Genomic DNA, 22,670 nt, shown 5'->3' on the forward strand with positions numbered 1-22,670 from the left:
TGTTGAGACTTTTGTGAAGACACCGCGTTTCTACGAGGTCGATGGATTGATGAGGGCACAGGCAACGGGTATTGTACATGCACGATAGGGGAGGCGAGTGATTGATAAGGTAGGGTAGTGATGGCGTATAGTGGTCTTGTCTTTCACTACGTCAGTGCGTGTATAATCGTTGGCGATTTGTGCAGACCCCTACAACCATAGAGCAGATTGCAAGATTTGGGTACGTACCATTGTAGCAATTAACAGATTATCTTATCATTGGTTGATTCCCACGTTATTTTCCTACAGGACGTCCAACCAGACTCATGTAGCCAGTCAGAAGCCTTTATCGTACTACCTATAGGTACATCTCTGTACCATGGTTGTGGGGGTGTGCATATTCTTACAAGTACCGATATCGGCAAGCATGATAAACCGGTATTGAAAACTACTTCGACGACTTTATGTAATTCAAAGAAGCTGGAGCCGAATTATGAAGCAATCTATTCGGAACACTCCATATTCGGTACCCTACAGCACATTATCCATGGTACAAAGCGACAGCGACTTCTGCTTGTTGGTCTCAATTTGGAATGACAGGCTGCAGGGTAACAACGTGAACCATCATCAGTGCGAAGAAAAACGTGCCAGTTTACGCTTACCATAGAACAGAGATACGATAAGAGCTTCTGACTGGGTATATGAGTTTGGTTAAATGTCATGCAGGGTAGCAATGATGGATCTGACGGTTCAAGGAGTGGCTGATATATTGCTACCGTGGTACGTACCTAAACGTGCGGACCCCCCTCACCCCAATCAACCAATCAACCAACTATGGAATAGTATAAATAGATATATAAAAGGGTCTCCAATAGGCCACGTGGGTGTGAATCTGCAGGGAGACGATGTGGAAACTGGTTGTCAACCTGAATGCTACCATGGTACGTACCCCATAGTTCCAAATGTCGGTGCTTGCAAAAATGTGCGGACTCCCCTAGACATGGAACAGGGACGTAGCAAAGGCGTCTAACAGGCTACATGAGTCTGGTTTGACGTCCTGTCAGACACCGGTTCAGGGGTAATTATTTCAGTGCTACAATGGTACGAATCCGTATCATGCAATGTGTACCGTGGTTGAAGGGCCAGCATATATTGCCAACGATTACGGATACGGTACGCTACTGCTGCAAGGGTTTCTGCAGTTATAGGTCCCAACTTTCGTTCAAGCTCGGTAGTGGAATATGGGCGTATCCGCCGATCGATAGGCTATCCTGAATATTCAAGAAAGGTATCCGCATTCTTGTTTTTAGTTGTCGACTAACCACAACGTCCCAGATTTTAAAGGCCTCTGGTATAGCCAGACATCAATGACTCGTACCTCAGATACGTAGTCAATCACATGATCATGCGCACCCTTTGATGATCAATCATTGTCTATCTCTTGACACAACGACCCCATGTTGGTTGATTGTGTGAGTAAATGTGGAGGCATTGTGCGCCGAGCTGGTATCATCTAATTCATCGTTGACGGTCGATGACCAGCTTACGCAAACATACACATATATTTTGGTCATGTACGAGAACGACGTGCACGAGACAAAAGCCAAGAAACATATGATATTGTAAGACTTGGTTGGACAGAAGTCGTGATGCTAAGTGACAGACAGGACTCAGTGGACTGGCAATTACTAAGATCTTGATTCTCGCTACTCTGGATGCCTCGTGTCCCGTACCATTCAAACGTGGCTATCATCGATTTCCAATGCCACTCCGCCAGGACGGTTTTCGCCCGGTGTGACATTCATGCAAGCCAGGCAAACTCTCTTGCACTCCAGCTGTACGAACCAATGTAGTAGTTTCAGCGTGCACGTCAATACTATCACTCGAGAGTACAAACAAGGTTTTGCATAGTTTGTTCCACAGAAGAGTCAGCCTCCAGACCATGCTTTCACTGACAAGCTGCTCCTCTTAGGAACGTAAAACAACAAGTTCGACGCTTCCCCTGCTGCAGATTCGGCAATATACAGTATCAAGAAAGATCAATGATCTCACAAGGGCGCTTTCTCGTTAGGGGGTGTACACTGAACGGAGGGACTCCGCAGTAGTTATACGGCCTAGGAACTACAACAAGCATACTTTGGATACTAAAAGGTGTCAAGCGACTGGTCGGACGTGCTGAGGCGCAGTACGGTGGGCTTCAGAGTTTGCTGACAGTTCGATCACACGAGTTGATAATCTGCAAACGGATACGTGAGTACAATCAGTCAGGAAAGTGGCAGAAATGAGATATGTATTGCATTAGCGGATCGAGTTTCGGCTTCAGCTCCTCATAATGGCGGCAGCACTCACCCCCAGAGACTAATTTCAGCCTCACTGACCTGCTGTTCTCCGGGAAGATGGTCATCGTGTGGAAGTCGCGACTAAGATTGCTTTTTCCCAAGTTTCAACCTCAGCCGATGAATGACATTTCAAGTGAACGAAACAAGGTCTATCAACGCTCATTGGACAAGCAAAACATGATGTCCGGCATTCCAAGTGAGGCTCAATAGCACTGCAACGAGTTGTCGCTGAACGTTTGTCGCAAAAACACACCAGCGGTCCCAAAGCACTCCTTTCCCGCACCACCTCCATCTAGGCTTCTCACGATAGCAAAAAAGATGCTCGAGGCGTCGACAAAAGTAAAAGAATTGGACTCGCGGGGAATCGAACCCCGGACCACTCCCAGGTCAGGATTTCGAAAGCTTCGATGAAGCTGCGAGATGCTAAGGGAGTATTATACCACTAAACCACGAGCCCGTGATGAGTTGTGTTACTCCTTTGATGAAATGTTAGCGAATGGTATACAATATAAAGTGAAAAACCCCACCTTTGCTGTGCACACGTTGTGCATCGATGTGGCAACGAGTGGGGAGAAAACTTTGCCAGAATTCGCACAACCGAGCATCGCCAAGCCACCACTTAATTTTCTTCTCGTGCCCGTGCTTTTCCCACCCGCAGACAAATCTGATGCCGATGCTGTCCAAGCCCATCGGATAGCTTTCGATGTTTAGGTTTGAGGCCTCAACGCCGGCCCCACTGCTACAACGAAGGCCCTAGGCATTCTTTCCATCGTGCCGCCATGGACAGTCCTTGTCCGGTACCGCCGAGGGCCAACGGATGTCAAGATCGCGAATCCAGGCACGTCCGACCAGCCACCTGGTACGATACCTGTACGATCTAATTCAGTTTTGGCGCAGCGCGAAGCTATAGAATCGGGATTGGAGTATTCCGGTCAACCGCATTTGCTCTGACAAGGTAGAGTTCGACCTGGGTAACGAGGTTGTTGACCCTTCTTCACGATGCGTGCATGCGTCAGAGCACGTGCTGATGCTCGCGTGCTCAAAAGCACAGCTACACGATATTGAAGTTTTGACGGAGCAAGATAAAAGTATGTACCTAGGTACAACACGAAGTGTCTGCGATAACTCTCGGATTGGTCAGCGATCAGGATACCGGGCTATCCTCGTCGACGTCGCCCACAATGTCACTACTGCTGCTGTATTCCTATGTCAAAACCGGTCTGGCTTATATGCCTTTGAAGAAATTTGATGTAGTACTGATGCTGTTTTGATGTAGATATTAGGATCATCAATGTCTGATTGTCGAAGCTCATTTGTCGCCCATTGTGCGCGCACCGTACGCGGAGGTTCTACTAACATTCCTCCATCTCACGGCATGAAATACCAGCACTATGATGGACGTCATTGCATTGATAACGAAAGGCTTGGCAATACAGTGGCACATCACTCTATGCATCAGCGTTCCCTCTCACATACCTCCTTCAAGATACCAGGTAGTGTTGACTGCAAAAGCGTTGCAAGCCACCTGATACAGCATGGAGGTCAGAATGTACTTTAGTAAAAGTATGAGAACGCAGCTATTGATTGGCTGGGACAAAAATGAATTGAGCGGTGTCCAATGTGTCGGCACCATTCTGAAACCATGGCGTCGTAGAACACATCTTCTGGAAGCCTGCCCTAAAAAAATCCCCGAGCTTTTTTGATGCGCAAACCGCTTCCAGGCAGTCTTCCGTCGTCTCGAATCTTTTACATTGGTACGGTACATGCTGGCAAGTGGACCCGCACATGCATCCGGAGGATTCTCTGTGCATGAATGAGGCGTTACGCACGACAGCCTGGCGTGCAGCTACTGTGCTGATGCCCAAAGTACGAAGTAGGGAATTGAAAGGTAGTCGAACTAAATCCTATGGTGTAATGATGGACGTCCTTTGGCGAATGATCTGCGCGGACCTGAACCTACAACAGTAGATCGCTTGCTTCCTCTGACACAATGAGGCGGACTTGAGCTTGACAGGAGACTAGGAGACTGATGTTTAACGGCTGTAGGTCCGGTCAAACGGAAAGACTACGCTGGCAATCGCCCAATGAGGGGCTCTGAGACTTCCACCGCTCTTTCAGACCGAAGGCAGGCCTGCAACAGTGGGTCGTGAAAGGAAGAATACCGGTATGATTTCAGTCATGTGCGCTCCGCGTTTTCAGCCTCAGACTCCATTGGTTTGCAGGATTACCTTCACCGCATGGGATCGTATGCGTCCGCATTTTGATGCAAGGGATGTATCCTTGCTCACAAAATGGTCCAAGGAAACGGTGAGAAGAAGCTAAAGCTGCTTTGCCAGGATGCATATCTCGTGTTGCATGGACATTGGTCGCAGAACGGCCATGCAGCGGCACGTGTTAGCCGCCTTGCATGTGCAGTGCTGCTGGGCTGAGAGCTCGCAATAAGCTGACGATAGATGTTGTACATGGTGAGCACAATGTTGCGAATACATTGCAGTGTCACGGTGGAATGTTGTGAAGACGGACGAGGTTGTGGTCGAAGACGGCACATGCCAGCAATTTGGGAAGTTTGGCTCGGCATCGCCCGACCTGCGCCAACACGAGAGACGGTTCACCACATCATACGTACACGGTACAGCACAGCTTTTCGATCCGCTCTGACCACCCTCGCGTTTAAGATCTTCGAAACGCGTTGTATGACATGTGTGGAGACCAATCAGATGGAGCTTTCACCGCTTCAATGAAAGCATACACTGTCCGGTCAGGGGAAGGCCAACTCGCATCCGACCGCAGGCTACCTCGAGTCGCATCATGCCAAAGCATCATCCAAGACAGGACGCCGTCTTGTCTGCCATGCGTCATGGCCGTGAGGTCCATGCTAGGGCCCGCAGTAACTTTCTGACTTCCCGTCATTCTGAGGCAAGAGCTCGGTACTTGGAGATTTGGAGATGAAAGTCACGCGGTCCATTCTCTCCGCAACCCAGCTAGACGCGAGCAATTAATGACAGTCTGCAAACCCGACGCCGCAAACTTTCCTGTTCCATTTACGGCCATCCCGCGCTCGTGGTTGCAAAGTCATTGCTTGCTGCAAAGACAGGGATATGATGCTAACGGCCCGGTATTCTGGATCGCCAAACTGCCTTGCGATGGCCGCTTCTTGGCTCAAGCGCCTCTATTTCCTACAGGACCTCTACCTCCGCTAATGACAGTACCATGAGCACCACGTAGTCCCAGGATCTTCCGCTATTCCCAAGAAGTTACTCGCGCCTACTGGCTGCTTGTCCAAACCTTAGCGGTCTTCTCGTAGCCACCACTTCGACAGCACGCCTCACACGTGTCACCGTACTTCCGAACTTGCAGTTCTGACAGTAAAGGTAGGTTTGCCATACATTTTGTAATCTCACTGGGCCTTTATGTGGAGCCCAAATGGGTGGAGTACCTGTCCACCTAATCATTCCCAAGGCTAAGATGCTCCCTCTCCCTCGCATCGTTCACAGATCCATGCCCTTCCGTTTCAAGTAACGAGTCCCCGTTGCCTGGGTCTGTGATCCGACGCCGTTGCCGTCAATCTTCTTAGCTTGTGTCCACCCAGACCCACAAACGTCTATTTCATCCTTCCATTCTCCTTCGATACTTCTTCGGTCGACATCCTCTCTTATCATCCTATGTGCCAGGACTGAGACATTGACCATGGGTAGCAAGACAGAGTCCGAGACCGCCAAATCGGCAAGGCAGTCTGTAATCGGCTCATCGACTCAACCGGCTGCCTCTCAGGACAAGAAATCCGCTCAGCAAACTGGGAACAACAATCAAAGCATCATGGCAACCATTGCAGATGACGATGACCGTCTTCTTGTCCGAATTGGATACACACCAGTGCGTACACAGCCAATTGATGAATTGGGGGAAGCTAACCTCGAATCAAGGTCCTGCAAAGACATTTCTCACGATGGTCGACAGTGTCATACGCGATTTCCATTCTTGGAGTGCTTGGATCCGTGCCAGCAACGTTCGGTGTCCCAATGACCTCCGGAGGGCCTGCAACATGTGTGTGGGCATGGTTCATTGGCAGCATCATGGCATACTGCATAGCCAGTTCAGGCACGTTTGACGACCTTGCTTATCGACCGGTTGACTAACACGTGTCAGTCGCCGAACTTGTATCAGCGTATCCAACGGCTGGTGGAATGTACTATGTAACAAAGCACGTGGTTCCTCCGGAGCACGTTGCTGCATGGGCCTGGATCATCGGGTGGTGCAACTTCCTCGGTCAAGCAGCAGGTGTTGCGAGTCTGGCGTACACCATTTCGCAGATGATCTTGGCAACGGCTGTCATGCATACATTTGAGGGGGGCGAGGCTACGTTCACGCCGTAAGAGGCTCTATATTGCGAAGACAGCGCACGCTAACTCAAACTCCAGGAATGCGCACCAAACCGTACTCCTCGCGATTTTCGTTCTCTGCCTGTTTGGCACCATCTGCTCTTTCCCCACTGAATGGCTGCACCGTATCATTCTATGGTTTGCCCCCATCAACAGTGAGTACAGTGTTATATGTCAACACACTCTTCTCTGACCAATATTCAGTCATTGCATCGATTTGCATCTGCATTGCTCTTCTCGTTCTCACACCTAACAAGCAGAGCGCCTCATGGGTCTTCACAACAGTCACCGACGGCTCTGGCTGGGGCAGCAGAGGCTTTTCGTTTCTGCTTGGGTACGTCAAAGTTGCATATATTGCCAAACACATCTAACCCTACTAGTTTCCTATCAGTTGCATGGACCATGACCGACTACGACGGCACCACGCAGTAAGCCTTACCCCACTCGCCTTGCATTACTAGCTCGCCTAACCACCATGCAGCATGTCAGAAGAGACGCACGATGCAGCCATTCGCGGCCCCGTCGCTATTCGCGCTGCAATTCTAATCTCAGGCGTTACGGGCTGGATGCTCACTGTCACGTTCTGCTTCTGCATGTCAGACTACGAGGGCATCATGGCGACCCCCACCGGCCTGCCGGTCGCCCAGATCTTCTTCAATGCTGGCGGCAAGACCGGCGGGACTATCATGTGGTTCTTCGTCATGCTCGTGCAGTTCTTCACTGGGTGTAGCGCCATGCTGGCGAATGCCAGGATGGCGTGGGCCTTCTCGCGCGACGCCGCGTTCCCGTTCTCCAAGTAAGTCGGCCCGCTCCTTGTGCAGCCCGCCATCGAGACGATCATGGCAGTGTTGGTGACGTTGAACATGTGCTGACTCACCCAGCTTCTGGTCCAAGGTGAACACTCGCACGCACACGCCGGTCAACGCCGTATGGCTCGTCGTCGCCTTCTGCAGCTGCCTGGACCTCATCGGGATCGGCTCGACGCTGACCATCACGGCCATCTTCAACATCACCGCGCCCGCCCTGGACATCTCGTACATTGCCGTCATCATCGCGCACCGCTGGTACGAAGACCGGGTCGTGTTCCACGCGGGCCCGTACACCATGGGCCGGTGGAGCAAGCCCGTCAATGCCGTGGCCGTGACCTGGGTCGTCTTCATCAGCGCGGTGCTGTTCTTCCCAACGGTGAACCCCGTGACCGCGACGAACATGAACTACGCCATCTGCGTCGCGGCCTTCATTGGGCTGTTCAGCACGCTGTGGTGGTATGCGGGTGCGCGCAAGAGCTACACAGGGCCGCGCACCAGCGACACGATTGGCGAGCTGCCGCCGGAAGATATTGAGGACGTGCTCAGCGACTATGATGATCGTTTCACGCCTTGAGGGCAGATTCGAAGTCAACATCCATAAGCAGGGACTGCGGCGTATAGCGCTTTACGATTAATGACTTTGCATTGATAGACGGAGGCATGGGAATAGAGGCATGGGACACGCACAGTGTTGATAGGTTAGGCGTTCGAGCGTTGCTTGTTATTTCATACCCTTCTTTGTACGTTGGCTTGAGCGGTTGCGACCACTTGTTTAGATAGAAGATACCCCAATGCATGCTGCTGTTTCAACTCAACGGGTGCTGTCATATGCGGTGTCGGCGGGCGGTCACTTGGCATACTGAGGAAATAGCGGAGACATGTTTCGTCGTTTCAGAGGCAGATCATGGCGTCATAAATGCGTGTGTCGGCTGATGCAATATCAGACTCTTGACCCTCTCTGCCAGGTTTTGCTAGTTTCTCTCGTGCGGATGTGTCTGCGTAGGTCTGACGAGGAATTGGAACGTGGGCAACTGGCCCGCGATTGATCGCAGGAAAGCCGATTAGGATAAGGTGATTGATCATATTCGATGCAAGATATAAAGGGCTTCGTGCAGTGCAATGCAGCGCCAGATGAGCCCATGCGTCTACGGGCCGGGTATTCTACAAACAACATAGGCTAAAAAGAAAAGAAAAAATTGTGGTAAGGAGCGTAGCGACGTGATTGAGCTGTTCCGCCAGATGCTGTGCCAAGTCGTCGAAATATGTAGTGTTGTGTCGATGAAAGGTTAAAGGTGTGTAGAAAAATGCGTCTGCCGTGATAATTCGTTCGTTGCTGTGTGCCGCCTGTGGGCGTCATGCCGTTGCACGAACGCGTCGAGGGCACCGCCGTGCCGGAGGCGGCGCCATTCCCTTGCTGTCGCGTACAACCTATCGATAAGCGCCCTGGATTTTCGTGTCCCCTGAACACATGTCTGCCCACGCGCTGGCGTCCCCGGCGCCGTGGCTCAAGTGACCTCTTCCCTCCCCACAAGCGAGTCTCTGCACCGGATGTCGTCTGAGACCAACGTCGTAATGGCACTCAGCAGAGTTTGGCGATCACGAGCGGCCAGTGCCTGCGCGGGCCAGTTCCTTTACCCGCACTGCGGTCATGGAGGGCATTTTGCTGAAGCGGCGCGAGCTGGATGTTCCGGCCGACTTTGTCGAGGACGAGGGCGACGAGGTGTAGACATACTCGCCGTCGACGTACTGTGCTTCGCTGATGAAGGTCGAGCGCTTCTCGCGGCGTGTGTAGCGCTGCTCCAGGCGGTAGAGCTCCAGGCCTGCAGTGGTTAGAGCTTGAGGTGGGCGAGCGGAGTGGGAGCGGACGTACGGGCCTGCAGCTTCTCGAAGAGACCCATTGTGACGGTGGTTGCGTGCGGTGTGTTCGGCCGAGAGACGAGTTGCGGTTGTGAGTTGCGTTCACGAGCCCCAGACAGCGGGCGTGTCTTGGTTATGGCGGATCTGCGTGGCTGGCGGCGGCTTGCAGGGAGCTCGCTGCGACGGTGAGGCAGGCGACGTCTCGTGTCAGGGTCAGGGCTGGGATGGCAGAGTGCGGAGCGACTGGGAGCGATTGGCGCAGCAACGTCGATGTATGCGATGTGAGCGAGCAGACGGCCGAACGAGAGACGGGCAGCAGTGAGAGATAGCAGCAGCGCACACGGCTAACGGGCACTGCAGCAGCACCGGCAAGGGTGCGGGCGCTCGCCTCAGGCAGGCAGAACGACTCGCTTGCGCGTCTCTGGCGTGGTTCTCGAAGTTTGAAGCGTGCTTTCTGCCGAAGTCTAGGCCCCAAACAAGCAGTCGCGCCGGCAGCGCGGGCGAGCCGTGGCCAACTCTGCCCTGCCCGCCACGGCACCTTCCAATGCACGACGCAGGGAGCCTGTTGTCCGACCTCGACACGGCACGCAGCATGCACTTCTGCCCTGAATCACACCGCGCTGCTCTCCTCCACGTCTGTCGTCCCGTTCGATTGCGCCAGCGGGACGCCCGAACACTGCCCGTCATCCGAGTCAGTGCACCGCGTGGAGACAGGGGCAGGGGCATTCCGTCGCCCCAGACGTGCCGTGCGTCCCAATCTCGGGAATTGGCGCAGCGACCCAGAACGCCCTGGATATCGACCGTCTTGCCACGGCATCGAACCTTTGCCGAGGGAACAGGAGATCAATGGGGAAGATTACAGCCTTGTGCCCGCTTAGCATTGGAGACTGGTCGTGCAGCTAGCCTGCGAATGCTTCTGTGACGTCGTGAATGCGACTCTGCTCTCGTCTATGCCTTGATGCTCCTATGCTCCGTCGAAATGCTTGATACATGTGCCTCCTCGAAGCTCCCTCGTAGCTCCCTTGTAGCCACCTCGTCCGTCCAGACAAGCCTCTATGCTCGGTTCTCTGGAATGTACCCCTCCACAACCGCAACAGCGCCCACGTTGCCCGCATCAGCCGAGCCGTTAAGTAGTGAGATGACCGAGATGACGTCCGTGGGCTCAAGCAAATGCCAGCTTGCCAGCGTTTGCTTGGAGCTCGCGCCAACCGTGACCGAGAACACGTGGTCTAGAGGTAGCTTAGACTGCCGCAGCGACCGGAACATGTCTGTCGCTGTTAGCTCATAGTTTTGCTGTCCATCAAGCTCATCACTTACCCTCGTCGGTGAAGTCGTCTCCCAGGCAGAGAACAAACTCTGGTGGGGCGTCGCCATACTCAAGAACCAGTCTCTTGGCAATCTCACCCTTGTTGACGAACCTTGGGCGGACTTCGAGGTTGGCTTTGCCTGTCATGACCTCGACATCGTATTTCTTAGCTACCGTCCTTTCGAGGTGCTTCTGACACTCGCGCGCCTGGAAAGCACCGAACTCTGGATCGGCCTTTCGGTAATGCCATGTAAGTGCAATCTTCTTCTGCTCGATAAAGGAACCTGACTTGGTTTAGTGCACAGTACGATTCCTGAACTATGGCGACTCACCTTGTGTCTTGTCAGTGTAGTGTTGGAACACATCGATGACCTCTTGCTGCCAGCTCATATCCTCCTTCTGCGTAAGGTTGATCCACTCGTCACTCAGAGGTTGCCTCATAAAACTTCCATGTTCAGCGCTAAGACCAAGCTCAGGGATGTGTCCCATCCACTCGTCCAAGAATGCCTGATCTCTACCACTGATGATCCAGACGGAATTAGAAGTATCTGCCGCCAAGGTCTTCAGCGTGCGAATCACTCGGTCGGACGGAATAGCTGCCGCTGGATCCTTGACAATGGGCGTCAGTGTACCATCGTAATCGAACATGAAGAGACGTTTCTTAGCATGTCGATACTGAGACAAGATCTTGGCGCGATCCAGAGCTGGCGTAGCGAAAGACTGGTCGAACGAGGATAGATTGGTCAGGAGCCTCTTGAGGTAGTTGTTTGTCCATGACTGGACGTTGTTGTTAACAACATGACTATACAGTTGATTGTGCTGATCATCGCGGTCCTTGGTGGACATGTTGAGCGCGTCGTTGATGGCGTCTGCAACGCCTCCTAGGTCCCAAGGATTTATATGCATCGCTCCGCTAAGCGAGCCAGCCGTTCCCGAGAACTCAGAGAGAATAAGGGGACCGTGATTATCTTTCTGGCAGACAACATACTCCATGCTCGTTGTGTTCATACCATCGCGGACACTGGTGATTAAGCCAACGTCTGCAATTCGAAGTAAGGCAAAGTACTCTTCCGCTGATAGGTACTGCGGAAAATGGCGAACCGGCGTGAAACTTAGAGATCCATGCGTGCCATTGATCTTGGCAGCAAGGTCCGAGATCTTGTTCACCATCTTCTCGTGCGTGTTATCACCTCCCTCCGAAATAACAGCACTGGGACTAGTGACCTGAATCAAGACGACCTTCTCTTGCCATTCAGGATACTTTTCGAGGAACATCTCGAAAGCTTGCAGTTTCTGCACGACACCACGGACAGCATCAAGTCTGTCGCGACCAACAATCAGCTTCTTTCCAGCGTACATCTCTCGGATGAGCTTGATCCTTTCCTCAACATCGGGCGATCCGAAAGCTTGACGCTTAGTTGAGATTGAGTTAATGCCGATCGGGAACACGTCGACTGCAACATGTGCCCCATATGCGTCAACGCCAGCCGAAGATGAGTCGAAGCCGAGTATCCTCGTACAGCACGAGGAGAAGTGACGGGAGTAACTGAACGATTGGAAACCAATCATATTTGCTCCCAGGACACCTTCCAGTATCTCTTTACGTCTGCTCAAACACCTGTAGAACTCGCTGCTGGGGAATGGCACGTGGAGGAAGAAGCCAATGTATATGTTTGGAAGACGCTGGCGTAACAGGCTCGGAAGAAGCATCAACTGGTAATCGTGGACCATGACGATATCGCCAGGGCTGTAGAGCTCCAGAATTCGATCCGCGAAGAGCTTATTCATGCGGTAGTAGTCTGCCCACGCTTTACGCGCAGCGCGTCCGTCTGCAGGCTCATTCTGCTTGTAGTGAAGGATGGTATAGAGCTCGTGCTCCGCGTATGTGCGCCAGCGGCTCTGATCCTTCATGATATACTCGTCTTTTCCGTCATCAACCTCGTCAACCAACCAAACAGGGACGATCTTGCCACCGTGGTCGCGCTCAAGCTGCTTTTCCAGTCGCTCACGATCAGCGCGCCCGACGCGTATACCAGATGGCTGCTGTTGCTGCGGTGCTGGCTTCTTGGGATCAACTGGAACGGGCGCGGCGGCCTTGTTGATCGTCGGTTGGACAGGCTCTTCAACGGTAGCGGTTGCGTTTGAGATCTCGCCGGTCCAGCCAACAAGCGTGTGGTTCCATGGAGAGGAAGAAGAGGCCAGATACGAAAACGAATCGAAGAGGGCAGATGTACCATGGCGAGGGCGCATCTCCCAGTCATTACCCTTTGAATAGCCTAGGTTGTAGGGCACCGCGAAAGTCGCGCTGATCAGCCTGCCGCTGAGATTGAGCCCCGGGTGCGCGGCTCGCGGGTCGACGTCAGCCAGGTCGTGCTTCTTCGTGGACTCGGAGGAGACACTGAGCCTCTTCAGCAGCTCTTCACCAGTGCGCGCACCAGCGACCTGCTCGGTGGGGGAGCCGGCGCCATCGCCTTGCTGCCTGGGGAAATATGAGCCTTTGTTGCCCCAGTTCGGACCAGGTGTCGCTGTCTCTGGGTTGAAGGGCAGGCTGCTGCTCTGCGCTTGGGGAGGCTGCTGCTCGTCGTGCAGACCGAAGCCAGGGGTGACGGGCACATTGGTGATGGAGGGGTGGAGTGCAGGGTGCTCGCTCTCTCGAGGCTCGAAGGACTCGCGGTCGCCATCGTTGGGACGTGTGGTTGGTGCCATGGTGCACACGTAGCTTCCCGGGTGTCGCGCTGCACAGCGTCAGAAAGTGATAGGCTCCAGGTGGCGGGGGTAGCAATAGGGAAGGCAATAGGAGGGCAGCACGACACACGTCGTACACGGTGCTGGAAGCGCGCACGGCAGCAACACCACTCTCAGGTACTGACCAAATGCGAGGGGCTGTTGGGGAGGGCGCGTTGGCCGATAGTGCTTGCCGATAGTCGAGCACTGGCAATCTAGCAATCTTCCACAAATGAGCAGGAGGCGCTTTGCACGGTGCAGGCGGGCGAGGCGTCAAGAGACTGATGCAGAGACACTGCTACAGGTGGCAGCGAATGAGCCCAGCACGAGAGGACACAGGGCAGCAAGAAAAGACGCGGTTTGGTGGGCTGGTCCAGCATCCCACTTTCCTCGGTACGTCACGGTCTGGCCCCTGCCTGATTCGCAGGTCGCAATCGAACGCAGCAAGGAAGCAACTCCACCATTGCTTTCCGCAGCTGCTGGCACGTTCTGCGCCCTCCAGTCACCGCCTCGTGAAGTTTGTTGAGTAGATTGTCAACATGATGTAACGCGATTCGGCGCAGCCCACACTCCTTGTAGGTGTGTAGGTGCAGACAGCGGCCGCTGCTGTACAGTGCGCATGCGCACCACGACCGTCTGCACGGCCCTGGCCTACATGCCGTTCAACGACGAACTGCATGTGTGCAGAAATGCGATGTCATCTCGGGCAGGAAGTCCGCGGGGGTGCGTTCGCACAACGGTCCGGAGCTCGAAGAAGCTAGCTTGCTTGGCGGTATCAGTCGCGAATTCAGACTTCGAGGCAAGCGCGGTCGAGCGGCACCAACAGAGGCCTTGCTGCCCGTCGCCATCAGTGAAGGCCTCCCATGCACTCAATCCGCCCACGGCCGATCTGTCGCGCCCGTAACGCCCTCTCGCCGGCAAACGCTCTGTGGCAGCACTTCGTTGCATTAGACCAGCATCTTCCACACCGACCGCCCAAATCTTTGTTCGCGACAGAAGCTACGCAAGGCCATCATGGTACAGCTGTCAAGCCGGGGAGGGAGAGCCAGGTTGTGAGGATAGTCTCGGGCGAATCCCTGTACAGGAAGCACACGCATGCAAGAGAACACCAGCAGAAGCATGAAGTACGCACTCAGGAACAGGAACGGACAAGAAAGGGAAAACCGGGGCATCGGGGAGATTCAGGACAGGACCAGCAAAAGATTTTGTCCACAGCGCAAGCAGCCTACAACTCTTTGCTTGATTACGAGGGCGTGGTTGTGCGACCGGTCGCCTGTCGTCCATGGATCGAATCCAAGCTTCCGTGGGTGGCGCCAAACCGGGATTCGATTAAGTCTGCATCAGACAGGTATACCGCGGCCCCGGCGACCAAGACAAGCACCTGCTAATGTTGGATGCGCAGGCTGAATCTCGAAATACAACGGTTTCATGACTTCATTCGACCGAGCAAAGACGAAAGTTTTGCCCGAAGGCACGTTATCGAGCAGGTGCGCCAGCACGTCCAAACATTACTCCCACGTTATACCCTTGAAGTGTTTGGCTCAGAGCGGACGGGCTTTGCCTTCGCCGGATCAGACATTGACATGCGACTCATCCCTATCCATGTCCTGTCACAGGACCCTCGATCGAATCTGCCGCCTAGTTTCAGAGAACGAAACAGGCGTACGGGAGATCTCCAATTTCTCCATAAACAAATCGTGCGCAGACGCGCAGATCACTACCTGCTTTCCGTGATACGGTGGGCACGTTACCCCTTGATCTCGTTGCAAGATCGAGCCTCTGGCTTGGACATCCAAATAGTGTTGTCCAACGATACATCCAAGAGCCGAGAGTACATGCAGCGCTACGTAGACGAGTATCCCTACCTCCCAGAGCTCTACTCGGTTATCAAAGCTACCCTGGATGTCCGCGGCCTAACGGACGTCTATCGAGGAGGCATCGGCTCGTACGCGCTCTTCATGATGATCGTCGCCAGTCTCAAGCACAAGCTGAAACAGATTGATGACGCAGCTGGGGCTCTGGACAACTTCTTTCGCTTTTGGTCTACCCTCAACACTCACGAGCGCGGTGTTTCAATCGAACCAGCAGAGCTTTTCTATAAAACAACTGAAGCTGTCATGCCCGGGAAAGCGATTGCGGTCAGTTGCTACACCTAATTGCGTCCATTGCATGTACTGACAATACCTCCAGGAAGGCAAGGTTACAAGTCTCCCGCAATGGATGATGTCTCTCCGCGACCCCGCCGACAAGACCAACGACCTCGGACGCAAGGTCGTGGCCTGGAATCATATACGCGTGACATTCTCAAGCATCCTTAAAACCCTCCGTACAAATATGGCTCACGACACTCGTGCAAGCATACTCGCACCGCTCGTCGGTCCCACGTTCACACTTCACCAGCAGCACCGCCAAAAGTTATCAGAATACGGGCGCTCTTTGGCGCAAGCATGCAAAAAACCTTCCCCGACCAAGCCCTCCTCTCGGACTCTCGACGAGCTTGCAACTATCGCTAGATCGATTAGAGACGGTCACGTTCCAGTCAAAGAACCTACCAGCAAGCAGATCAATCACAGGAAAACTGCTGTGGACACAACACATGTGGACATAGTAAAAGATGAAGCAGACGGAATCAATCCATGGCTGAATGACAACACGGAGGTATCTGATCACAAGGAGACCGAGGACGCCTTTTCAAATCTGTTAGGTCTGAACCAGATTTTTGAGAAAACCAAGCAGGAAGATTAACCTGTTTGTAAGAATCTATGATACCCTGTTTCACTACATCACGCTCTTGTAATCACGTAGGTTGGAGGAGAAGAAGAAGCTTGTTCAGCCAGAAGTGATGATAGCAAGCACTATGAATCCTGCTCAGCGTGCAAGCCGAGTCGCAAAGGTTAACTCCATCGGTCCGCCATGCCGTGAGAAGTCTGATCTTAATATCCTCCACCGCATGTCCGTCAAATGCCATCATGAACCGTAAAAAAACCACCCACGCACATCCGAGTCTGACCTCTAGATGGCGTACTTGCGAGTCCACTCTCGGGCTGTCGATTCGTACCTGGATCGGTCGGTCTTGTAGACGTGTGCAATTTCCGGGACGAGCGGGTCGTCAGGGTTGGGGTCTGTCAACATCGAGCAGATGCTCAGGAGCACTAGCCACAAGTCAGTGCCGCGTTCAAGTGAGAGTGTTGTCGAGCGAAGAGTGCGTACCCTTGCTAATGGTGAGTGCTGGGCTCCACTGGTCTCGCAGAATGTCCAAGCAGATGCTTCCGTTCGAGTTGATGTTGGGGTGGTAGATGCGGGTGGTGAAGTTCACCTTCGGGGGCTTGAACGGGTAGTCGGTAGGGAAGTGGATTGCGAGGAAGAATACACCACCGGAGTATGGGGAATCGCTCTGCGGTCTGTTAGTCTTGTGATCGTAGATTGTTGGATAGAGGCTGCAGGTCATCGAGCGAGCGCCCATCCAAGTTCGGACTGCGGATATATACGTACAGGACCCATGATCGTTGCTTGCCAGTGAAACTGTGTTCTTGTCAGTAGGCTGTTTGTTGGGTTGCATCACTGCGGCACGCCCGGCGAAACCGCCTCAGCCGCGGGGATCGTCTTTGCACAAAGAGCGACGTACCAGGTCGTCACCGATGGGGCCTGCACTACAGGAGGAGGGAGGGTCACTGTGGACAGAGTCAGTTCGACTTCGTAAATTATAGCGCAAGGCCGCTGCGATGTTGCCATGCTCGAACACCCCGCTTTCGGAGACTGTCGTGCGAGCAAACAGCGAGGCCCAGCGCTAGAGAGGGGAACAAAGTCCACGTACCGACCGAGGTCAGTGAGCTCCTTGTTGATGCGCTTAAGAGCCATGGTGGTGTGTGTGGTGTGGTGGCGTGGGTTAAGTTGTGCGGTGAAGCGGGTTGCGCAGAGAGTGTGGTTGGGTTTGAAGAAGTAGGAAGCCTGTCGACGTTACGTTAGTGGGGTGGCCCAAAGAAAGCAAGTGCGGCGTCTCAGCGCGGAAAGGCCGCCCAAGGCCGCCGCCACATCACTCCAACGTACCTGCAAGTCTCGGTGGGAAGGGAGAGTGGAAGGGAATTCGTACAAGGCAAGAGGTCAGGCCAAGGTATAGCGAGAGCGGAAGAGGAAGAGGCGCAGTTTGTATTTATCATGCGTTGAAAGCGCTGCACATGCGAGACAGTCACTGCCAGGGTCTGATTCACTCCTTTTTGCGCAGCGGCACCTCAGTGGCGACTCATGGAATCCCACCGACCCGTGATCAGGCTGACATTCACATACAGTATTGTGTCCTTCAGCAATCGTCAAAGCCTGACCAAGCTCCTGGTCACCCTCGTGATTGCCAGCATCCGCCCCTTGGCGAGACGCATCATGTGGAGTCCGCGCATGCAGGTGGTTTGCTTTGAGGCCCTTTTTGTTGGAACAGGCGTGCAGCAGCAGCGATTCGTTTGTGCACAACGTTCGACGCAGTATGCAGGGCCTGCTCAAAGAGCACAGGGCTGGCCGTTGCGGTTTGTTTTCATTGGCTAAGAGCTGCATAGTTCCACCGCAACGAGGATTCTCAGTAAGAGCTCACAATCTGTCTAATTCACTACTCATCCATCAACTATCCGTCTTCAACATGATGTATTAGTTAGCAGAAGGCTTGTATGCCTGTGATTGCGCGACCGAGAATCAAGGCTGTGTCTGTCGTTAGTCAGGCAATTGGACGTTCGCATAAAAACTCACCGTGGATGTCACTCTGGCCTTCGTATGTTTGCGTGACAAACAAGTTTGCCACGTGCCTACCAATGCCGTACTCGTCGGAGACTGCGTTTCCACCAAATACTTCCTGAAGCCTATTCAATGGTCAGTAGATGCTTTGACAACAGCGTGCCACACTCACGTCCGACTGTTGACCAAAGCGCGGTCGCAATTCTGCCTTTTGATCATGGAGATCATCTCCGGTGCAGCCTTGCCCTCATCCTTGAGCCGTCCCACGTGGTATGCAGCCAGAATACCGTACGCAGCGTCAGTCGTTGCGTCAGCCAGCTTCTTCTGCACGAGCTGGTACTTGGCGATGGGGTTGCCCTTGAACTGCTTCCTGTCCAAAGCATACTCGCGAGTCCTTGCAATCGCATCTTCCAGAGCACCCATAGTTCCCCAGGCAATACCATATCTTGCGGAGTTCAGGCAGCTGAAGGGTCCTCTCAGGCCCTCGATGTCTGGAAACATGTTCGCCTTCGGGACGGGGACACCGTCCATCAAAATCATACCAGTCAGAGAGGCTCTAAGGCCGTTCTTATTCTTGATTGCCGGTGTTTCCAAAGTACCTGGCGGGCAGTCCTTTCGCTCAATGGCGAAGCCACGGATCTTGCCTGTCTCCTGTAGCTTCGCCCACACAACAAAGACATCAGCAATAGGCGAGTTTGTGATCCATGTCTTAGAACCAGAGAGTGAGTAATATCCTTCTTTAGTAGGATGCGGCTTTGCAACAGACTCCATGGATCCTGGATCTGAGCCGTGGTTTGGCTCGGTCAGACCAAAACATCCTAGCAACTTTCCTTTAGCCATCTGCGGCAGGAGTCGTTCCTTCAGCTCCTCACTGCCAAATTCCTCGATACCACCCATAGCGAGTGAGCTTTGCACCGAATAGCCTGAGCGGTACCCTGAATCTACTCTTTCGACTGCTCTTGTGATGAGGCCAGCAGCTACACTGCTAACACCTGCACACTCGTAGCCTTGGATTGTTGCGCCTAACAATCCCAGCTCGCCCATTTCCTCGATGATCTTTCTATCAAAGTCCTCATTGCGATATGCATCTGAAGAACTACATCAGCAATTGCATGTAGAAGAACGAAGTCCACTCACCGAGTACTCGTGGAAGCATGCGCTCCTGGCAGTATGATTCTGCTGTTTCCGATATGGCCTGCTCCTCCTCTGTGAGCAAGCTGTTGATGTTCAATGGGTCCTTCCAGTCGAACGACACCGGTGTAGTCATGTGCCGCTTTCCGATAGTTGCAGAGCGAATGCTCGAAGTCAATGGCCTAGAGGCATGCCTGCAAAGGGGTCGGAGCATGTTGCTAGAGTATGGATATCAATATTGTATTTTGGGTAGTTAAAGTGATGGCTCAATTGATGCGTTCGGACATAAAACTAGACGCTGGGCCTCAGTCTTCCGAGGTGTAATCGGACAAGAATGGAACCGCGGCTCATCGGAACAGACGCCGCAGTGTGGCGACGATCAGCCCGACCCCAGGTTGTGTGCGCACGGCGACTAACGATAACGATCGCACATATCAGAAGCTTGCAATTTTGTGAAAGCATCATTCATGTTGTATTGGTCTGTAAGATGAATGTCGACGAGCCGGTCAATGATCTTTTCAAGCTCGGCTCACACGCCCTCTGATGCATTCTGTGTCGTACAACCAGACAAAAGGCAGGACCTTCCCAACGAATGTTTTGTCGGCTTTGCCATAAAACCAAGGCTGCTTTTTGATCGCTGCGAAGGATCACGGTCGTGAGACGTGACTGCGCGTAATCCCTGCACGCGTTTTCGACGTGACGTCGTCCGTGCGACCGTCACTTCCTCCACCAGCCTCCAACTGCTGCCTGTACACAAGCTGCCCTACACGCAAGGACCCAGCCGACACAAATTCCGCGGCGCACAATTGAGTGTTTGACACATTCAACATGGGCATCAAACACCTCTTCCAACTCATACAAGAGCATGCGCCTGGCGCGGTCAAGACGGGTGAAATCAAGAATCAATTCGGTCGTAAGGTTGCTATCGTACGTAACCCTTATACACTCTCTCAGAAAACCCAGCTGACATCTCTAGGATGCGTATGTGTAGCTCTAACCCATGAATCCACGCGTAATCTGATCGTTTCCAGATCCATGAGCATATACAGTTTTCTCATCGCTGTACGATCCGATGGCCAGCAACTCATGAGCGACACCGGCGAAACGACATCACATTTAATGGGCCTTTTCTACCGTACACTCCGTATGGTAGACAATGGCATCAAGCCACTCTACGTCTTCGATGGCGCTCCACCAAAGCTCAAGTCCGGCGAGCTCGCCAAACGATTCCAGCGTAAGACCGAGGCGCAGGCCGGCATGGAAGAAGCAAAGGAGACAGGCACGGCAGAAGATGTCGAGAAATTTTCGCGAAGGACTGTCCGAGTCACCAGGGAGCACAACGCTGAATGCCAACAGCTGCTTAAGTTCATGGGCATCCCCTTCATCATTGCGCCCACCGAAGCTGAGGCACAATGTGCAGTGCTTGCAAGAGGCGGCAAGGTGTATGCTGCAGCGTCAGAAGACATGGACACATTGACCTTCAATACACCTATTCTGTTAAGACACCTTACCTTTAGTGAGCAGCGCAAGGAGCCCATCCTCGAGATTCACCTTGACAAGGTGCTTGAGGGACTAGACATGGAGTACAAGCAGGTAAGAACATCGACGTAGCGGAATGATAAGGTTGAGCCTAACAGTTTCCAGTTCATCGATCTTTGCATCTTGCTCGGCTGCGACTACCTCGACCCCATCAAAGGCATCGGCCCTAGTACCGCATTGAAGATGATCCGCGAACACAAAGATCTCGAAGGTGTCGTCGAGCATATCAAGACAAGCACCAAACTCACCATCCCCGAAGATTGGCCTTTTGCAGATGCCCGCACTCTGTTCCTTGAGCCTGACGTACGATCCGCCGATGCGCCCGAGTGCGACTTCAAGTGGGAAGCTCCTGATGTCGAAGGTCTTGTCAAATTCCTCGTCGAGGAGAAGCACTTCAACGAGGACCGAGTGCGCAATGGCGCCGCGAAACTACAAAAGAACATGAAGACTGCACAGCAAAGCAGACTGGAGGGTTTCTTCAAGCCGGTCGAGAAGACTGCTGAAGAGAAGGCGAGCCTAAAGCGAAAGGCTGATGAGAAGCTTGAGGCGAAGAAAAAGAAGCAGAAAGAAGACGCAAAGGCCAAGAAGCAGGCCAAAGCAAAGCCCAAGGGTGCTGCTTGAGACTGAGACACTGTCTTGGTCAACCAATTTGCTATGACTATGAGCTCCACTTCTTTTACGGATTCGATGACAAAACTGGAAGCTGGCGTTTGGGATTTCACTCTCGTACCGGCTATAGGATCGAGTGAGCGTACACGCGAGTGCCCGAGGTGCGTATTACAGCACCACTGATGTTATTGCGAGATTACGCACCCGCATAGTAACTCCAAGAGATACCAACAGTAAACAACTGCCCAAAGTGAACCTGGGCAGATATGCTAGTCAAAACACAATGCCATTCTGACATGCTATTCAACAACCCTGTGGTAGACAACGTGCATGATTAGATACCTCAGCATGGACACAATACGCTTTTGACAATTCAAGCAGCACATGGATAAGGAAGCCTGCATTGGCCACTGCGATCTTTAAGTGTATCGAAATCAACATAGCACTCGGATGTCAGAGATCACAAGCCTACAGCACGCGCACGTGTCCCTCTTCTCCTCATGATTAAGATCACCGACCACTACCTCGTCACCGACCCTCGAACTTTGCTCACGTCAATGCATATATGCGCCCTCACTGATTCTCAATGGGAAACAGGGTGCTTAAAGCAGCTTCGAAGGCTGCAGTCTGACGGATGAGTTAGACGATAGTGTATCATACTTGAGAAAATCCATTCAAAAGATTTCGGGAAGTTACAACGCTGAGCTGGGAGGACTGCAACCGAACTTGCAACGCCACACCATGACCGTCTCAGCACCATGATTGCCAGTCATGTGATCACTGGGTTAGACTGCCCCGGTGCCCGGTCACATGCAGGTTCCAAATACCTGGGCACGACCGTGTGCTGCTGGTTGCCACTAGACAAGTGTGGCGAGCATGCAAGTCAAGACGGGCCCCACGCGTGAACCGCGATGCGAGGCGGGGATCAGGGAATACCTTCTGCGATTGTACAGAAGTCCAAGATATCTCGGGGCCAATAGTTCACAGGATTTCGGGGTGAACCATTAGCATGCATTGTCGCGCAGCTATCACACTACAAGCTTAGCTGCTGTGCGGAATAGGCCAGATTTTAGACGCCGAAGACTTGCCATAGACGCTGAGGTTTGGTTGACTAGAGCTCCCACAAGTTCACGCCCGCAATGGACCCTATCGTGCCAAAGACCCACACAAGGTCCGATACCAGGTCACAAATGGCGGGTACATGCAGCCTACAAGACTACTGGTTCTTTGGTGGAGAGTGGCTTGTGGTGAACCCTTCGTGCTGGCTGTTCTTCGGTCGAGT

General features: G+C 53.0%; 7 protein-coding genes and 1 non-coding gene across 8 annotated transcripts; 3 read left to right on the forward strand and 5 right to left on the reverse strand.

The window, feature by feature from the left end:
- Positions 1-2,667: 2,667 nt before the first annotated feature.
- Positions 2,668-2,775, reverse strand: C7974DRAFT_t22. The gene has a single exon. It is a non-coding gene; the product is annotated as a tRNA-Ala (tRNA).
- A 3,230-nt stretch (positions 2,776-6,005) lies between these two features.
- C7974DRAFT_429688 (amino acid permease-like protein) lies at positions 6,006-8,080 on the forward strand (the record flags this gene model as incomplete). The annotated part of the gene is made up of 8 exons (XM_046144653.1): positions 6,006-6,191; positions 6,242-6,416; positions 6,465-6,687; positions 6,737-6,852; positions 6,902-7,031; positions 7,078-7,125; positions 7,179-7,493; positions 7,579-8,080. The coding sequence occupies 8 exons, from the start codon at positions 6,006-6,008 to the stop codon at positions 8,078-8,080; spliced, it is 1,695 nt and encodes a 564-aa protein (XP_046002393.1).
- A 1,003-nt stretch (positions 8,081-9,083) lies between these two features.
- On the reverse strand, positions 9,084-9,490 carry C7974DRAFT_2195 (uncharacterized protein). Its single transcript, XM_046137139.1, has 2 exons — positions 9,377-9,490; positions 9,084-9,326 (listed from the first exon to the last, which is right to left on the reverse strand). The coding sequence occupies exons 1-2, from the start codon at positions 9,402-9,404 to the stop codon at positions 9,103-9,105; spliced, it is 252 nt and encodes an 83-aa protein (XP_046002394.1). The 5' UTR covers positions 9,405-9,490; the 3' UTR covers positions 9,084-9,102.
- A 762-nt stretch (positions 9,491-10,252) lies between these two features.
- C7974DRAFT_2193 (alpha,alpha-trehalose-phosphate synthase-like protein subunit Tps2) lies at positions 10,253-13,491 on the reverse strand. Its single transcript, XM_046137134.1, has 3 exons — positions 11,002-13,491; positions 10,681-10,953; positions 10,253-10,631 (listed from the first exon to the last, which is right to left on the reverse strand). The coding sequence occupies exons 1-3, from the start codon at positions 13,373-13,375 to the stop codon at positions 10,417-10,419; spliced, it is 2,862 nt and encodes a 953-aa protein (XP_046002395.1). The 5' UTR covers positions 13,376-13,491; the 3' UTR covers positions 10,253-10,416.
- Positions 13,492-14,164: 673 nt separating this feature from the next.
- Positions 14,165-16,353, forward strand: C7974DRAFT_2455 (uncharacterized protein). The gene is made up of 3 exons (XM_046137475.1): positions 14,165-14,741; positions 14,796-15,531; positions 15,584-16,353. Exons 1-3 carry the CDS (start codon positions 14,257-14,259, stop codon positions 16,136-16,138), a joined length of 1,776 nt encoding a protein of 591 aa, XP_046002396.1. The 5' UTR covers positions 14,165-14,256; the 3' UTR covers positions 16,139-16,353.
- C7974DRAFT_2317 (ubiquitin-conjugating enzyme/RWD-like protein) lies at positions 16,199-17,492 on the reverse strand. The gene is made up of 6 exons (XM_046137383.1): positions 17,441-17,492; positions 17,208-17,341; positions 17,019-17,064; positions 16,886-16,915; positions 16,604-16,787; positions 16,199-16,545 (listed from the first exon to the last, which is right to left on the reverse strand). Exons 2-6 carry the CDS (start codon positions 17,249-17,251, stop codon positions 16,406-16,408), a joined length of 444 nt encoding a protein of 147 aa, XP_046002397.1. The 5' UTR covers positions 17,252-17,341; positions 17,441-17,492; the 3' UTR covers positions 16,199-16,405.
- Positions 17,493-17,851: 359 nt separating this feature from the next.
- C7974DRAFT_2308 (glutaryl-CoA dehydrogenase-like protein) lies at positions 17,852-19,603 on the reverse strand. Its single transcript, XM_046137365.1, has 4 exons — positions 19,247-19,603; positions 18,282-19,197; positions 18,125-18,234; positions 17,852-18,076 (listed from the first exon to the last, which is right to left on the reverse strand). Exons 1-4 carry the CDS (start codon positions 19,452-19,454, stop codon positions 18,030-18,032), a joined length of 1,281 nt encoding a protein of 426 aa, XP_046002398.1. The 5' UTR covers positions 19,455-19,603; the 3' UTR covers positions 17,852-18,029.
- A 316-nt stretch (positions 19,604-19,919) lies between these two features.
- Positions 19,920-21,686, forward strand: C7974DRAFT_2393 (flap endonuclease 1). The gene is made up of 4 exons (XM_046137468.1): positions 19,920-20,167; positions 20,217-20,221; positions 20,272-20,833; positions 20,885-21,686. Exons 1-4 carry the CDS (start codon positions 20,069-20,071, stop codon positions 21,398-21,400), a joined length of 1,182 nt encoding a protein of 393 aa, XP_046002399.1. The 5' UTR covers positions 19,920-20,068; the 3' UTR covers positions 21,401-21,686.
- The last annotated feature ends 984 nt before the right edge of the window (positions 21,687-22,670 follow it).

This window comes from Boeremia exigua (assembly GCF_020726555.1).
Source record: "Boeremia exigua strain MPI-SDFR-AT-0100 chromosome Unknown C7974scaffold_1, whole genome shotgun sequence".
Classification (NCBI taxonomy): Eukaryota; Fungi; Ascomycota; class Dothideomycetes; order Pleosporales; family Didymellaceae; genus Boeremia; species Boeremia exigua.

Excerpts from the sequence above, each read along its gene's own strand:
- C7974DRAFT_2195 (XM_046137139.1), bottom strand. The coding sequence starts at position 9,404 with ATGGGTCTCTTCGAGAAGCTGCAGGCCC. Across the intron at positions 9,327-9,376 it reads CTTCGAGAAGCTGCAGGCCC|GCCTGGAGCTCTACCGCCTG; the intron begins GTACGTCCGCTC and ends TAACCACTGCAG.
- C7974DRAFT_2193 (XM_046137134.1), bottom strand. The coding sequence starts at position 13,375 with ATGGCACCAACCACACGTCCCAACGATGGCGACCGCGAGTCCTTCGAG. Across the intron at positions 10,954-11,001 it reads CTACACTGACAAGACACAAG|GTTCCTTTATCGAGCAGAAG; the intron begins GTGAGTCGCCAT and ends AAACCAAGTCAG. Across the intron at positions 10,632-10,680 it reads AGACGACTTCACCGACGAGG|ACATGTTCCGGTCGCTGCGG; the intron begins GTAAGTGATGAG and ends TAACAGCGACAG.
- C7974DRAFT_2455 (XM_046137475.1), top strand. The coding sequence starts at position 14,257 with ATGCACTCAATCCGCCCACGGCCGATCTGTCGCGCCCGTAACGCCCTC. Across the intron at positions 14,742-14,795 it reads ATTAAGTCTGCATCAGACAG|GCTGAATCTCGAAATACAAC; the intron begins GTATACCGCGGC and ends TTGGATGCGCAG. Across the intron at positions 15,532-15,583 it reads TGCCCGGGAAAGCGATTGCG|GAAGGCAAGGTTACAAGTCT; the intron begins GTCAGTTGCTAC and ends CAATACCTCCAG.
- C7974DRAFT_2317 (XM_046137383.1), bottom strand. The coding sequence starts at position 17,251 with ATGGCTCTTAAGCGCATCAACAAGGAGCTCACTGACCTCGGTCG. Across the intron at positions 16,916-17,018 it reads GCCCCATCGGTGACGACCTG|TTTCACTGGCAAGCAACGAT; the intron begins GTACGTCGCTCT and ends ACAAGAACACAG. Across the intron at positions 16,546-16,603 it reads AGCACTCACCATTAGCAAGG|TGCTCCTGAGCATCTGCTCG; the intron begins GTACGCACTCTT and ends ACTTGTGGCTAG.
- C7974DRAFT_2308 (XM_046137365.1), bottom strand. The coding sequence starts at position 19,454 with ATGCTCCGACCCCTTTGCAGGCATGCCTCTAGGCCATTGACTTCGAGC. Across the intron at positions 19,198-19,246 it reads CATGCTTCCACGAGTACTCG|ATGCATATCGCAATGAGGAC; the intron begins GTGAGTGGACTT and ends GTAGTTCTTCAG. Across the intron at positions 18,077-18,124 it reads AGGCCAGAGTGACATCCACG|CCTTGATTCTCGGTCGCGCA; the intron begins GTGAGTTTTTAT and ends CGACAGACACAG.
- C7974DRAFT_2393 (XM_046137468.1), top strand. The coding sequence starts at position 20,069 with ATGGGCATCAAACACCTCTTCCAACTCATACAAGAGCATGCGCCTGGC. Across the intron at positions 20,834-20,884 it reads TAGACATGGAGTACAAGCAG|TTCATCGATCTTTGCATCTT; the intron begins GTAAGAACATCG and ends AACAGTTTCCAG.